At 41.6% G+C, this 17,739-nt stretch overlaps 1 protein-coding gene across 1 annotated transcript in view; it reads right to left on the reverse strand.

Moving 5' to 3' along the window:
• Positions 1-259: 259 nt before the first annotated feature.
• The window catches only part of LOC126193434 (3'(2'),5'-bisphosphate nucleotidase 1), a 28,030-nt gene continuing 10,550 nt past the window's right edge, over positions 260-17,739 (reverse strand). The window contains exon 5 of the mRNA XM_049932686.1: positions 260-1,272. Coding sequence (XP_049788643.1) covers positions 1,015-1,272 — 258 coding nt within the window. The 3' untranslated portion in view covers positions 260-1,014. The remainder of the gene's footprint in view (positions 1,273-17,739) is intronic.

Consider the following 17,739-nt stretch of genomic DNA (forward strand, 5'->3'; position numbering starts at 1 on the left):
ATACTTTCATTGACTTTGACATGACTATATGCTAACAGTTGGGGGTACATATTTTTCATCCTGAGTGGGGGAGGGGGGGGGGGGGGGCTGTGGTGATATTGGGAAGAGCCTTTGGCCGCTCCTTAATTTAAACATGCCGAATCCATTAATAACCATGCCAACCCTGCGCCAATGCGGGACAAAGGCACAAGGAAAAGAAGAATGAACTTTTTACTCTGCCGGAATGTGTATATTTTAATGAAACTTCATAAAACATTAAAATTATGTATCATACAAGTATTCAAAATTGGATATTTTCCTTTTAAAATCAGTACTCAGTTGGAGAAGTGTTACTACACTTGAATTTGGAAGTTCCTGTTTGAGGCTGGTCTACAACACAATATTAACACAAGATGTTTTGACCTTTGGTGATAGTTCCATTCACGTTATATTCTGTTCTCTGGATAAATCAATTCTGCAGGAGATTCTGAGTCTGAGACTTAAAAAATATATAAGTCATACATTTTATTATCAAGGATTTCAAATACGTACTTTAACACGTACTTTACTGTTGGGGAGAAAGCCTTTACTCCAAACAGTCGTATGTGCCAAAGAATTAAACACATAATGTACGTTACTGAATGTGAATATAAACTGATAACACAACAGTTAGAAGGATAAACATTACATAATTTCAAAGTTATAGGGGAAACAGTAGAGACAGCGATCTCATTAAGACAAATCTGTGGAAATTTCACATCCAGAAGACAACAGCTTTCATTTATTGAACTTCAGTGGGTAATAAAACACACACTATTCCTTTTCCAGAGTTGATGATGATTATAATGATACAGATAATAATATATAATACTTAATAACAACAATAAAGTATAGTTCAAAATGTTATTAAAAAGATAAAAATTGATAAGATATATAACACATTTCACTGAAGATACATGGTGATCTGTTCTCATCTTTTGTATCTGAAGATGTACCATTACACCAAGCTAAATACAAGGAAATAGCACAGAAATTCTATGTGAGCATAGCACGTATTGCATCTGGCAAGCGACGAAGATACCAGCTGTGATCCTGACCAGGGGCTGTCGCGAGAACACCGGCAGTGTTTTGATGAGGAGTGCTAGAATTGTACGGGTAAGAATGGCCATGTACATCTGTCAACTGTCCGCCTGCAGCAACCAACACTGCTTCAGGAGCACAAGTGTCCCAACGTTTGCAGCCTGCACTTGCAAACACATATGCGTGTGCCTTACCTTCCAATAACAACAAAACCTGTAAGTCATCAAAGAAACATATATTAGCAATTAATATAAATATCACTAATAAGCATCAACATTATAACACTTAAGCAAATATTAAGTACTCTAATTTTATCAAATTTTCTCCTACTTTTTTATTTCATCTACAACAAGGTTATCCTCAAAAAAGTAAAACTGAATACTAAAACCAATTTCATTGATATTTCCACACTGTAGCAACACAAATTGCATCTGCCGGTAAACAACCAAAAACCCACGCATAAATTCACTTCAGCAAACACCATTATCACTCATAGGCATTAGTCTCAAATACAAAATTCCACTGGAGATAACAAAAATCAACATCTCCCCCAAAAGTGGTAATTCTTTGGTGACAATATAGAGTTAGACAGGAAATTACAAAAATCAGTATCTCCTTAAGAAGTAGTAATTTTATGGACCACGATGGTGCTTCTCGTACAGCATTAAAATCATGTGTTGATTCGCCAGAAATATCCTTCAGCAATCTCTGTCATCAGGTGCATATAGAATACCAGTGTCACTCATTCTTTAGTACTTCTTGAGTGTTTGGAATCTCTTCCAGGTCAGATTAAAGGAAAACACTGAAGCAATTCACAGGCAACAATTTAGATTCGTTACCAGTAAGTCTGATCAACATATGAGTAATACGGAGATGCTTTGTAAACTCAAACGGGAATCCCTGGACACAAGCCGATAATGTTTTCATGAAACACTGTTCAGTAAATTTAGAGAACTGACCTTTCAAGCTGACTGCAGAATGATTTTCCTGCCATCAACATACTTTTCACATAATGACTACTAAGATAAGAGAATATAGGCAATACAGACCGTCATTTTTCCCTCACTCTATTTTCATGCCGAACAGGAAACGAAACAAGGTACCCTCTGCCATGCACCATATGGTGGCTTGTGGAGTATGTATATACACTCCTGGAAATGGAAAAAAGAACACATTGACACCGGTGTGTCAGACCCACCATACTTGCTCCGGACACTGCGAGAGGGCTGTACAAGCAATGATCACACGCACGGCACAGCGGACACACCAGGAACCGCGGTGTTGGCCGTCGAATGGCGCTAGCTGCGCAGCATTTGTGCACCGCCGCCGTCAGTGTCAGCCAGTTTGCCGTGGCATACGGAGCTCCATCACAGTCTTTAACACTGATAGCATGCCGCGACAGCGTGGACGTGAACCGTATGTGCAGTTGACGGACTTTGAGCGAGGGCGTATAGTGGGCATGCGGGAGGCCGGGTGGACGTACCGCCGAATTGCTCAACACGTGGGGCGTGAGGTCTCCACAGTACATCGATGTTGTCGCCAGTGGTCGGCGGAAGGTGCACGTGCCCGTCGACCTGGGACCGGACCGCAGCGACGAACGGATGCACGCCAAGACCGTAGGATCCTACGCAGTGCCGTAGGGGACCGCACCGCCACTTCCCAGCAAATCAGGGGCACTGTTGCTCCTGGGGTATCGGCGAGGATCATTCGCAACCGTCTCCATGAAGCTGGGCTACGGTCCCGCACACCGTTAGGCCGTCTTCCGCTCACGCCCCAACATCGTGCAGCCCGCCTCCAGTGGTGTCGCGACAGGCGTGAATGGAGGGACGAATGGAGACGTGTCGTCTTCAGCGATGAGAGTCGCTTCTGCCTTGGTGCCAATTATGGTCGTATGCGTGTTTGGCGCCGTGCAGGTGAGCGCCACAATCAGGACTGCATACGACTGAGGCACACAGGGCCAACACCCAGCATCATGGTGTGGGGAGCGATCTCCTACACTGGCCGTACACCACTGGTGATCGTCGAGGGGACACTGAATAGTGCACGGTACATCCAAACCGTCATCGAACCCATCGTTCTACCATTCCTAGACCGGCAAGGGAACTTGCTGTTCCAACAGGACAATGCACGTCCGCATGTATCCCGTGCCACCCAACGTGCTCTAGAAGGTGTAAGTCAACTACCCTGGCCAGCAAGATCTCTGGATCTGTCCCCCATTGAGCATGTTTGGGACTGGATGAAGCGTCGTCTCACGCGGTCTGCACGTCCAGCACGAACGCTGGTCCAACTGAGGCGCCAGGTGGAAATGGCATGGCAAGTCGTTCCACAGGACTACATCCAGCATCTCTACGATCGTCTCCATGGGAGAATAGCAGCCTGCATTGCTGCGAAAGGTGGATATACACTGTACTAGTGCCGACATTGTGCATGCTCTGTTGCCTGTGTCTATGTGCCTGTGGTTCTGTCAGTGTGATCATGTGATGTATCTGACCCCAGGAATGTGTCAATAAAGTTTCCCCTTCCTGGGACAATGAATTCACGGTGTTCTTATTTCAGTTTCCAGGAGTGTAGATGAGTAGGTAGGTTAAGTAGGCTTACTCACCCTTCAGCATCCTGACATCCCTTAAACAAGAATTTACCAACAACTGCCTTATGTTATACATATGCAAATGACATCCATATTAATCTGATAAAATTTCGCAAATTATTAGTTTTTCTCAGTGTTACAAAAGAAAAATGAATTTTTTTTACAGTTATAAGGTTCTTAAAACAGGACAGGGGCAAGTGGGCATACAAGGATCCCATCAGTATCTAACTGAACCCCATCTTTCCTAAGTCCTTGACACTAAATTAACCACTCACTACAAAATATGCAACTAAAAGGAATGAAAAAGGAAGTGGAAGGTGTGGGAGTTGAGAGAATATGTAGCAAGATATTTTGGATTTGAGATTTCATTTATGAAGCAAAATGATTCCCATTCAGTAAGAAATCTCTTAAAAACATGAAATCATAGTGAGGGGGAAATTATTGAAAGGAAGACATCAGCTACGGAAATGTTACCAAGCACGAACCAAATTACTTATCACATCAGATAAGGGCTTTAAAAAATAATGGGCCAGAATGATGCAAATGAGAAACACTCTATGTAATGTTTGAAAAAAGAGACAGCATTGGTCGTATATTTTTTACTATTGCAAAATCGATTTTCTGTCACTGAGTGACCATCTTCAGTGCTATATTGTATAACTTAAATTGGGATGCACTGTTGTCACTAAGCTTACGGCAATCACATAGAGTCTATGTGATTGCCGTAAGCTTAGTGACAACAGTGCATCCCAATTTAAGTTATACAATATAGCACTGAAGATGGTCACTCAGTGACAGAAAATCGATTTTGCAATAGTAAAAAATATACGACCAATGCTGTCTCTTTTTTCAAGTATACCTGTTATATGGTCGTAGTGCACAAGACAACATGGAGTCGCCAATCAACTCTATGTAATGATATGTTGCTGAACTATTCTACAGCACAGTATAATGAATGCCCTGCTGTTGATGTTACAACTGATTGAGCTGGATCTCCACGTCTCTCTTCCTGGTTGGCATAGAATGCTAATGCATCGACATTAATGACTATAGCAGTTATAAATATTTTCAGAATCTGCTAAAATGCTTCCTATTAGATAATTTTGACATTAGACTTAGTGGTAACAAATGGGTATGTTTTAGCCATCATCAACATCTTGGACAGTTTCCTGCCTCTGGCTGGGTCTGTTTCGAACATAAGCCTCTCCATCTTCAACTTGGTCCAGTCTTCTCCTTTCTTCTGGATGCATTCGTCCACTCCTTTCAGCCACCTACCTGTCGGTCTTCCTCTTGGTCTCTTTCCTTCCAATTTTATCTCGTGTATCCTCCTGGGTATCCTGTTCTCCTCCATTCGCTTAACACGGTCATACCATCTCAGCCTTGATTTCTCTATCTCCTCCTGTAATGGTTCCACCTTCATTAACTCTCTGATCCTCTCATTTCTTAACCTGTCTATTTTTTGTCACTCCAATACCGTTCCTCAAGAATTTCACCTCAGTAGTGTGTACTTTGCTTTTCTCTCTTCCTTTCATAACACTGGTTTCGGATGCATATGTCAGGATTGGGACATAGTATGACCAGTATATAACCTTTTTACTGATTTGGGGTACATGCTTGCTCCATATCAGGCTTCTGACACTCTTCTTTTCTCCCCCATTCGTTTATTTCTCTGTCTTTTTTTTCCATCTTCCTGTATCTGGCTTCCTAGGTACTTGAAACTCTCCATTCTCCTCAATCATTCCCCACCAATTGTTATTCCAGTTGTTCCTCTCTGCTTCATTCTTGTTGTGATAATCATCTCACTCTTACTTATACTAAATTTCATCCCATATTCTTGTACTGTTCGTCTCCATATGTCCAACTGCTCTTGTACTTCCTCCTCCTTATTCCCCCAAATCATCAGACCACCTGCAAACATTATAGCTTTCATCTTTCCTTCATCAATTACTTGTGCTATTGTACTCATTATATCATCCGTCACTACAATGAAGGGTAATGGTGAAAGTGCACTTCTGTGCCTCAAACCATTCTTTTGTTCAATCCTAGCTGGTCTCTCTCTCCTCCCACTTTCACACAGCTCACACTTCCACGGTACATTTCCCTTATCCTCCAAATAATCTGTTTTGCTACTCCTCTGTTCTCCAAGGCTTTCGACACTTTGCTTCTACGTACACTATCATACGCTTTTTCAATGTCCAGGAAGATAATTAGTAGATCTATTACACATTCATAATGCTGTTCCTGCAGTTGTCTTACAGCAAAAATTAGATCCACCATGGACCTCCCTGTTCTGAAGCCGTGTTGCTCTTCTCTCATCCCTCCTTCTAATTTTGCCTGAATTGGTGCTTCCAAAATTTTCTCAAAAATATTTGCAGAATGAGTCATCAGTGTTGTCCCCCGATAGTTCTTGCACTCTTTTCAATTTCCCTTCTTAAAGATCGGGACAATTATTCCCTTCTTCCAGTCTTCTGTGATCATCTTCAATTCCCTTCTTCCAGTCTTCTGGGATCATCTTCTGTCTCCACACAATTTTCATTACTCGATATAGGCGTTGTATCCCCCCCTTGCCTGCTGCTCTCACTGTCTCTACACTTAGCTCATCTAGACCTGGTGACTTCCCTCCCTTCATCTTGCCCAATGTCTCTTCCACTTCTCCCCATGTAAGATCTTTTTCTGTTTGCTGTTCCTCCTCTTTTTCTCCTCGGCTTGTTCCTCATCATCCAGGTCTCCAAACGGGTTCAGGAGTTCTTCAAAATACTCCTTCCACATATTCTTGAGTTCCTCCTTATTCTCTCTACATCTTGGCCACTTTTGTTCACCATTCGGGCATAATCTGTTGAACCATTCTTCTTCTTACTTGTAATCATCCCATATAACACCTTTTTTGAACCTTCACTATCCTCCTCCATCATTCTGGTCCACTGTTCCATCCACTTTCTTCTCTCCTCTGCCACCACTCTTTTTGCTTCTTTCTTTCTTGCTTGATACTCTTCTCTTGTCTCTATTTTGCATGTTTTAGTAAGTTAGTGTATATTCATGTATTATAGGAAAATCTATTGAAGATGCTACAAGTAGCTAAAGCAGCTAGGAGCATAGCTGTCAATTACAGCTATGTGACAAATAAGGGAAAGAACCAGGATAGATCCTGAGACTCAGTTCAAATTTTCAAGCTATATTGATATTAGACCCTAAGGCAACAATCTTGGATGTATTGCATTACAGGGAACAAATGTGAATGGGTTGCTCACCAGCCTAGCTTGTCTGCTTTTCTCCAGGAAAAACATTTTACAGGTAATGCGAAGACTGACCCACAGCTAAATGACATTTTCTGGAGACTTGAGGCCCTGTTGACACACAATCAGCACACGAGGTGGTTGTGTTGAGCCCAAGTTGTAAGATTTAGAAAAACTCATAGCAAGGTTGAGACTACTCTTAGCATAGCTCTGTCAAAGTTTTTAGCAGTGTTCATATGGCTCTTCAAACTTTTTAGTCTATGATGGTTTGCTAGAGTGCCTTGGGTAGGGTTATGACTACAATATTTCAATTTCTGAAACATCAGTATTACAGCACCACTGAAAGAATAATGGTAGTTGTAAACAGATAACTCTAGCAATAGCTCCAAACCACAGGACACACAATTAACTGATAACAAGTTTACCAGAAACCAAATTGATTGTATACACTTTTATTTGGGGAAAATAACCCACAAAACTTGTAGTTCAAAGGATAGATTAGTTGAGCTGCAGAAGGAGTTAAACAAGAACAAATGGGATATGTTGTGCTATCAGAATTGAAACAATAAAGTGAGGACAAAACAGATTAAAAATCTGGACATACATTTTACTGCAGATGAAAATAGCAGGGGGAGGGGAAATTCAGATGTAGACTTTATTGTAAATGAGAAAATTAAAAACACTATTACAAATATTAAAAGAATCTCAGAAAGAATATTCAGACCTATTGGAAAAATGGATACTGCATTGAAATTATTCAAGTATATGCACCAACGTAGGTGTTCTGATGAGGAGTTACAGGAACTGATAAATAACAGTAAATCCCACTGCAAGTTTGTAATGGAAGGTGACACAGTAGAAGAAAAAATATGATTCCTCAGTGAGGATACTATGGGCATGATACAAGAAGAGACAGAGATCATACACTCATTGAATTTGCCAAGAACATGTTAGTTTTCAACTAAATGTTTCAGACGAAAACAAACACAATATGGACTCGGCAAGGACCAATGGGACATAAAAAATAAAGAAAATTATTTTGGATCCGATAGAATTTCCAATGATCACAGGTAGGAAGACCTAAGAGAAGAAATCAGAAACATACATTATGAGAATTTATTTAAGAATAGGGAGATATACAACATCAAATTAAGCACCAAGTTCAGCATCTTATAAAATCAAAATTAAGCACCAAAAACTGAAATCAAGATGGAAAAATACTTTCCTCTCTACCCAGAATCGTCATTCACAGCTATTTATCCACTGCAAAATAGAATGACAGGTGAAAATGCACAAGGTGCGAGTACATAAGCATGACCTGGCAATGTTAACATTCTCGCGTTCTGGCCGACATTAATCCACATCAGGTTCACGCAGTCTGAGTGCATACTTCAACAGTATCATGTTCCAATATCACTGACAGATTTAATATTGTGAGTTCACATCTGTATTTAGTTACACTGTGCTAAAGGAAGCTCTCATGCAGCATCACATACTGTCACCAGAGATGCGGCTGCAAAAAAAATTTAGCAGATGAAAACATGGGTGGCAAGACTCCGTCACAAATACTCAAAGCTCTACATACATTAGCAGGACTGGAATCTTACGTGTATTGTGGGTTTGAAACTTCCAGCCAATATCCATGCTGTCCTTGCAGCTCAGACTTGCCATTGGAAATCTCACCAAAGGCGGCAAAAACCATTGCAAACAGCTTAAGTCATGACAGAGACTCTAATGCTTTCATAGTGGAAGCTAACATCACTGATACTGCAACACACGAATACTTCACATCAGCAAAACGCATCAACCAAACCCAACATGGAGCAGCTAGCAGCACAAGAGGCAAAACTCAATACGTAAGTAGATACACACCAACAGCAATTACGAAGTCGCAGTTGGATAAAACAGAAAAATTTCATCCCACGCAGTACCACTTTATCTGCAGTCAACTGATCATACTGATTGTTCAAGCAAGACCAGTCACATCAACTGAAGAGTTTCTTAGTGACACGAGTTCAGAAATCAGTGTCCCCAAGAATGACTGGTGACACGCTGACAGCAACCACACACAATGTGAGAATCACTATCTATGACGAAGAACTGTTAGTGTTACACCTGGAGTCAAACTTCCACCCGACTAGGACTTTTGTGATTGCAGACATGCCTGGTCCTATAATTGAAACAGACTTTTTACACAACTGTTGACATATGCCTGACATGATCAACCTGTACCCACAGAAAGGTTACTGCCTACCATGGCAGGTTAAGTGCAGTGCAATTTGTCCATGGCTTTCTGCCGCAAGATGTCTGGCACCTCTACTGTGATATCTATGCCGGAGTAATTGATGCAATTCTGTACCCACAACATGTGTGTCGCGCAAGAAGAAACCCTTGACTTTTGATGATTTGTGTACTGTCAGCGATATCATAGCATTATTTGAGGAGCAACCTTTTTATAACCTGTCTGAAGGCTCTCCAGCACTCACCAAACATGCCTGTACTACCACGAAATCCTCATGCAATACTCTACATCATATCCCCATGACAAAAGGTCAACCCATCATTTTCTGCCCATTGTGTCTGCCTCCAGAGAAGCTGCTTGTGGTGCAAACAGAGTGTGATCAACTTCTGAAAGCAGGTATTGTATTTTTTATTTATTTATACGTCAAGTTCTATAGGACAAAATTGAGGAGCAAATCTCCAACGTCATGGAACGAGTCAGTACATGAAATTACAACATAAAAGTAATAACAGGTAAAAATAAAATGTTAATGATCCCATGAAAAGTCAAGTCATAAGTTTAAGTAAACACAATCAACAATATAACATAACAATCAGCTTAAGTTTTAAGAAACTCCTCACCAGAATAGAAGGAGTGACCCATGAAGAAACTCTTCAGTTTTGATCTGAAAGTGCATGGATTACTGCTGAGATTTTTGAATTCTTGCGTTAGTTTATTTTAAAAATGGCTGCAGTAGTATACTGCACACCTTTCTGCACAAGAGTTAAGGAAGTCCGATCCAAATGCAGGTTGGATTTCTGCCGAGTATTAACTGAGTGAAAGCTGCTTATTCTTCGGAATAAGCTGATATTGTTAACAAGGAAGGACAGTAAAGAATACATATATTAAGAGGCCAATGTCAAAATATCCAGACTAGTGAACAGCGGTCGACAAGAGGTTCGTGAACTTACACCACTTATTACCCGAACCACCCATTTCTGAGCCAAAAATATACTTTTAGAATGGGAAGAGTTACCGCAAAAATATAATACTCATACCATACGACATAAGCGAATGAAAATAAGCAAAGTAGACTAATTTTTGTGTCGAACGATCACTCCAGATACCATTCAAATATTAAAAATGGCAGTATTAAGTATCAGAACAAGATCCTGAATGTGAGCTTTCCATAACAGTTTACTATGTATTGGAACACCTAGAAATTTGAACTGTTCAGTTTCACTAATCATATGCCCATTCTGTGAAATTAAAGTGTCAGATTTTGTTCAATTGTGCGTTAGAAACAGTAAGAACTAAGTCTTACCGTGATTCAGCATTAGTTTATTTTCTACAAGCAATGAACTTATTTCATGAACTGCACTATTTGAAACCGAGCCAATGTTGCACATAACATCCTTTACTACCAAGCTAACGTCATCAGCAAACAGAAATATTTTCGAGTTACCCATAATACTAGAGGGCACATAATTTATATAAATAAGGAACATGAGTGGCCCCAACACTGATCCCTGGGGCAACACCCAATTGACCGTACCTCATTCAGACCCCACATCACAGCTGTTCTCAATAATGACAGTTTGCTGTCTGTTATTAAAGTAAGAGGTGAACCAATTGTATTCCGTAATGGTCCAACTTCTGGAGTAATGTTTTGTGATCAACACAAACGCCTTAGTTAATTAAAAAATATGCCTAGCATTCAAAACCTTTTGTTTAACCCATACAGTACCCCACAGAGAAAAGAGAATATAGCATTTTCAGTTGTAAAACGACTTCTGACTGAAGCCGAACTGTAAATTTAATAGCAAATTATGTAATATAAAATGATCTATTTTCCTTACATACACAACCTTTCAATAACTTTAGCAAACACTGATGGCATAGAAATAGGTCTAAAATTGTCTACATTATCCCTTTCTCCCTTTTCATAAAGCGGCTTTATTACTGAGTACTTTAATCGTTCAGGAAATGACCATTCCTAACGTAAAAATTACAAATATGGCTATGTACAGGGCTAACATGTGCAGCACAGTACTTTAATATTCTGCTAGGCACTCCATCATATCCATGACAGTCCTTAGTCCTCAGTGATTTAATTATTGACTCAATCTCCCCCTTGTCGGTATCACAGAGGAGTATTTCAGACATCAGTCTTGGAAACGCATTTGCCAAGACAGTTATACGATTCCCTGCAGAAACTAAATTTTTATTTAATTCACCAGCAATGCTCAGAAAATGATTGTTAAGTACTGTACATATATCTGATTTATCAGTAACAGAAATATTTTTTCTATGAACCAACTTTACATCACTGACCTTGTGCTGCTGACTAGACACTTCATTCACAACTGACCATGTGGTTTTAATTTTATCCTGTGAATTAGCTATTCTATTTGCATACCATATATTCTTTGCCTTCCGAATAACATTTTTAAGCACCTTACAATACTGTTTGTAATGGGCTACTGAAGCTTGATTGTGACTATTTCTAACATTTTGCTATAATTCCCGCTTTATTCTACATGATATCATTATCCCACTACTCAGTCACCCAGGCTGCCTTTTACTGCTAGTACCCCATTTAGAACATTCTAGTGGAAAGCAACTCTCAAAGAGCATGAGAAACGTGTTAAGGAAAGCATAATATTTGTCATCTATGTTATCGGCACTATAAACATCTTGCCACTCTTGTTCCTTGATGAGGTTTGAAAAAGTCTCCATTGACATTGGATTAGCTTTCCTACGTAGTTTGTAATTATATGTGACATTTGTTTGGATACAAAAGCCTTTTAGTGTCAAAATTTGTGCATCATGGTCTGAAAGGCCATTCACCCTTTTACTAACAGAATGCCCATCTAGAAATGAAGAATGAATAAAAATATTATCTATAGCTGTGCTACTGTTCTCCTGCACCCTAGTTGGGGAAGAAGAAGAAGGAAAAAAATAATAAAAAAAAAATAAAAAATAAAACAGTCTGCATCAGATCACATGAATTTACCAGATCTACCAACATCCTTTTTCTTGCACAATTATATACAAAATTAATATTGGAGTCACCACATATAACTAATTTCTGGTACTTCCTATAAAGTGAAACAAGAACCCTCTCTAGCTTGAGCAGAAATGCTGTAAAGTCAGAGTTAGGAGACCTATGAACAACAAAATTGGAAGTTTAGTTTCACTAAATTCAACTGCCCCTGCACAACATTCAAATATCTGTCCAGTGCAGTGCTGTGATACATCTATTGACTCAAACGGAATACAAATTTTTTACATACATGGCCACCCCCCACTTCGCAAAGAACTCTTTGAAAAACAGCCAGCTAATCTGTATCCTGGTAAAGCAAGCCTCTGAATTATCAAATTATTTAAATGGTCCTCTGATATACCAATAATTTCACAGTATCATCTATAAGCAGTTCACTAATTTTAATACATCCTATATTTTGATGAAATATCCTAACTTCTTTTCTACTTGGAAACATGATGCCCTTTGAAAGTGATTTTTTAGTTAGAGGGACTTCCTTTAAGCAGGTATACCTATCAGCTGACTTCAATCTAAAAAAGGTACAACTGTAACACCAACTACTACAGGAATTTTTCCATGAATGATCCCACCACCACCACCACCACCACCACTCACTACACTGTCACCTATAAGCTTTGCCAGCCTCCCCTTCCCATGCCTATTGAGGTGCAGCCCATGCCTAGTGAAATCCGATCTACTGATAGAATCAACTGGCACCAATGCAATGTGACCCACGCCCTCTGCCATCAGTGCCTTTTGCAGACCCATGTTAACTAGCCTAACAGCCACATTAAGATGAGACCGATCATGATGCTGAAACAGTTGCGTGAAATGCACATTAGTGCCGCCAGTTTGAGTAGCTATCTTTACCAGTTCACCATCTACATCATATTCCCCACCCCTATCAACACTATTCCCTGTTGCACCCACTCCTCCTTCGTAAAATTCCTACATAACTCCTTAAGCTGTCAGTCACCTAAGCCAACCCTACACTAGGCTTCAAAATGCTGGTGACCTGGTACTCACTCCCAACACTTCCTGCAACTGCTGGCCCACACCTCTACCATGTGAACTACCTAGCAGCAGAGCCTCCTTCTTTCTGTTACACTTTGTAACTGACTTAGGCTTCCTAACTGCTGAGGGCTGCTGCATGTTTCCTACACCTACAGCTACAAGAAGCTCCTCTCACGCCTCCTCCTCCTAGCTGCCTTCTTGCGAACTGCCAGTTACCACTCCCCAGCACCCTTCACCCTCCCCGACCTATTTAGTTCCTCCTTTGCATATTGTAACTGCACCTGAAGGGCACTGATCTTACGCTCCTGCTCCTCTATCAACTTATTTCTACTACAGAGCCTGTATTTCCAGGAGAGGAACTTGCTACAATGCCCACTGGCTTCCCCACCGCATTCCCCCCCCCCCCCCCAATGAAAATACTTTGAACAAAACCCGCACTGTAACCCACTACTCACAAACCTATGACAGAGCCCACACTTCTCACTCATGGTAAAATTTTACAGTTACTGAAAAAAACGAAACGTCTACATTACCTAGTTCAGTTACACCAGTACAACTATTTATAGAACTAACAGTAGCAGTCTCAAAATTCTCTCACCACTAAGAAACCAACAACTTTTATTAATACTACTAAACCACTACTAATACCAATACCAACAAAACTTCAGAAAATCTATTAGTAAAAACCAAACATTCAAGCAGCGACTGGAACACTCAACAAAGTTAAAACAGTGAATGATAATTTTACTGAAATATTTCACTAGAAACAATGAGAAACGTCAGCTGAAAAATACTGCACGAAATTTACTAAACGACTTAAACACACAGAAAACTGTAAAAAAACACAGTGCGGGGATGTTTCCAAAAGTTTAATAAATAGTTATTTCGCCACAAACAGTACAAAAGACCATGGAAATCTATTAAATTTAATAACTGTATAACAGTGCACAAACTAATTTGTCAGTATTTAGCTTTATAACCACTACAGCTGCAACCGCATGCCACGAAATGTAAACACACTACTGAGGCATGAGACTTGGATGATAAGCAGGTCTGATAGTCTGTGGGCCTCCGTGATCCACATGGTTCGTAAGGAAGGCAATCTATGGAGAGTACATGGAAACTGCAGAGCACTCAATACCCACACAATTCCAGACCACTATACTGTTCCCAATGTATAACTGATTTAAAAAAGTGCCACTATCAAATGACAAATGTGACAAACTGCACCAAGGCATTTCCCCCAATTCCCATGGTACAATCTGACATTAAAAAATAGCAGTGACCACACCATCTGGTTTGTTCAAGTGCCATTTTATGCCATTTGCTCACAGAAATGCTGCCCAACCTATTAAATTTAACAACGGGCTTAGTTCAGACGTTCTTTGCAAAACAGTTTTTAGCATGGATAGAGACTGCAACTGCTGTGTTCGGATGCAGGCTGAGTTGGCATCCCTTCGCTCCCAGCTTCAGGCAGTGTTGGCTTCGGTCACACAGCTTGAGGCTGTTGCCAATGGGCATCACTGTGGGGGTCCGGATGGGGGTTTGTCGGGGACAGCCAGCTCGTCCCACGCATCCCCCGATCGGACTAAGACTGTGGTTGCCCGGGATACTGCCCGCATTGAGGCTGATCCCTCACCTGTGGTAGAGTGGGAGGTAGTCTCAAGGTGTGGCAGGGGGCGAAAGACATTCCGGAGGGCTGAACGGAAGGCCTCTCCAGTTTGTCTGACGAACCGGTTTCAGGTTCTGTCTCAGGCTGATACTGATCTTCGGCCTGACATGGCTGCTTGTCCTGTTCCAGAGGTTGCCCCTCAGTCTGCAAGATCCGGGCGGTCGCAGAGGGTGGGCTTACTGGTAGTTGGGAGCTCCAACGTCAGGCGCGTAATGGGGCCCCTTAGAGAAATGGCAGCAAGAGAGGGGAAGAAAACCAATGTGCACTCCGTGTGCATAGCAGGGGGAGTCATTCCAGATGTGGAAAGGGTCCTTCCGGATGCCATGAAGGGTACAGGGTGCACCCATCTGCAGGTGGTCGCTCATGTCGGCACCAATGATGTGTGTCGCTATGGATCGGAGGAAATCCTCTCTGGCTTCCGACGGCTATCTGATTTGGTGAAGACTGCCAGTCTCGCTAGCGGGATGAAAGCAGAGCTCACCATCTGCAGCATCGTCGACAGGACTGACTGCGGACCTTTGGTACAGAGCCGAGTGGAGGGTCTGAATCAGAGGCTGAGACGGTTCTGCGACAGTGTGGGCTGCAGATTCCTCGACTTGCGCCATAGGGTGGTGGGGTTTCGGGTTCCGCTGGATAGGTCAGGAGTCCACTACACGCAGCAAGCGGCTACACGGGTAGCAGGGGTTGTGTGGCGTGGACTGGGCGGTTTTTTAGGTTAGATGGCCTCGGGGAAGTACAGAAAGGGCAACAGCCTCAAAGGGTGCGGAGCAAAGTCAGGACATGCGGGGACCAAGCAGCAATCGGTATTGTAATTGTAAACTGTCGAAGCTGCATTGGTAAAGTACCGGAACTTCAAGCGCTGATAGAAAGCACCGAAGCTGAAATCGTTATAGGTACAGAGAGCTGGCTTAAGCCAGAGATAAATTCTGCCGAAATTTTTACAGAGGTACAGACGGTGTTTAGGAAGGATAGATTGCATGCAACCGGTGGTGGAGTGTTTGTCGCTGTTAGTAGTAGTTTATCCTGTAGTGAAGTAGAAGTGGATAGTTCCTGTGAATTATTATGGGTGGAGGTTACACTCAACAACAGAGCTGGGTTAATAATTGGCTCCTTTTACCGACCTCCCGACTCAGCAGCGTTAGTGGCAGAACAACTGAGAGAAAATTTGGAATACATTTCGCATAAATTTCCTCAGCATGTTATAGTCTTAGGTGGAGATTTCAATTTACCAGATATAGACTGGGACACTCAGGTGTTTAGGATGGGTGGTAGGGACAGAGCATCGAGTGACATTATTCTGAGTGCACTATCCGAAAATTACCTCGAGCAATTAAACAGAGAACCGACTCGTGGAGATAACATCTTGGACCTACTGATAACAAACAGACCCGAACTTCTCGACTCTGTAAGTGCAGAACAGGGAATCAGTGATCATAAGGCCGTTGTAGCATCCCTGAATATGGAAGTTAATAGGAATATAAAAAAAGGGAGGAAGGTTTATCTGTTTAGCAAGAGTAATAGAAGGCAAATTTCAGACCACCTAACAGATCAAAACGAAAATTTCTGTTCCGACACTGATAATGTTGAGTGTTTATGGAAAAAGTTCAAGGCAATCGTAAAATGCGTTTTAGACAGGTACGTGCCGAGTAAAACTGTGAGGGACGGGAAAAACCCACCGTGGTACAACAACAAAGTTAGGAAACTACTGCGAAAGCAAAGAGAGCTTCACTCCAAGTTTAAACGCAGCCAAAACCTCTCAGACAAACACAAGCTAAGCGATGTCAAAGTTAGCGTAAGGAGGGCTATGCGAGAAGCGTTCAGTGAATTCGAAAGTAAAATTCTATGTACAGACTTGACAGAAAATCCTAGGAAGTTCTGGTCTTACGTTAAATCAGTAAGTGGCTCGAAACAGCATATCCAGACACTCCGGGATGATGATGGCATTGAAACAGAGGATGACACGCGTAAAGCTGAAATACTAAACACCTTTTTCCAAAGCTGTTTCACAGAGGAAGACCGCACTGCAGTTCCTTCTCTAAATCCTCGCACAAACGAAAAAATGGCTGACATCGAAATAAGTGTCCAAGGAATAGAAAAGCAACTGGAATCACTCAACAGAGGAAAGTCCACTGGACCTGACGGGATACCAATTCGATTCTACACAGAGTACGCGAAAGAACTTGCCCCCCTTCTAACAGCCGTGTACCACAAGTCTCTAGAGGAACGGAGGGTTCCAAATGATTGGAAAAGAGCACAGGTAGTCCCAGTCTTCAAGAAAGGTCGTCGAGCAGATGCGCGAAACTATAGACCTATATCTCTGACATCGATCTGTTGTAGAATTTTAGAACATGTTTTTTGCTCGAGTATCATGTCGTTTTTGGAAACCCAGAATCTACTTATGTAGGAATCAACATGGATTCTGGAAACAGCGATCGTGTGAGACCCAACTCGCGTTATTTGTTCATGAGACCCAGAAAATATTAGATACAGGCTCCCAGGTAGATGCTATTTTTCTTGACTTCCGGAAGGCGTTCGATACAGTTCCGCACTGTCGCCTGATAAACAAAGTAAGAGCCTACGGAATATCAGACCAGCTGTGTGGCTGGATTGAAGATTTTTTAGCAAACAGAACACAGCATGAAACTTCCTGGCAGATTAAAACTGTGTGCCCGACCGAGACTCGAACTCGGGACCGAGTTCGAGTCTCGGTCGGGCACACAGTTTTAATCTGCCAGGAAGTTTCATATCAGCGCACACTCCGCTGCAGAGTGAAAATCTCATTCCAGAACACAGCATGTTGTTATCAATGGAGAGACGTCTACAGACGTTAAGGTAACCTCTGGCGTGCCACAGGGAAGTGTTATGGGACCATTGCTTTTCACAATATATATAAATGACCTAGTAGAT

The sequence above is a fragment of the Schistocerca nitens genome, chromosome 1 (assembly GCF_023898315.1).
Source record: "Schistocerca nitens isolate TAMUIC-IGC-003100 chromosome 1, iqSchNite1.1, whole genome shotgun sequence".
Lineage (NCBI taxonomy): Eukaryota > Metazoa > Arthropoda > Insecta > Orthoptera > Acrididae > Schistocerca > Schistocerca nitens.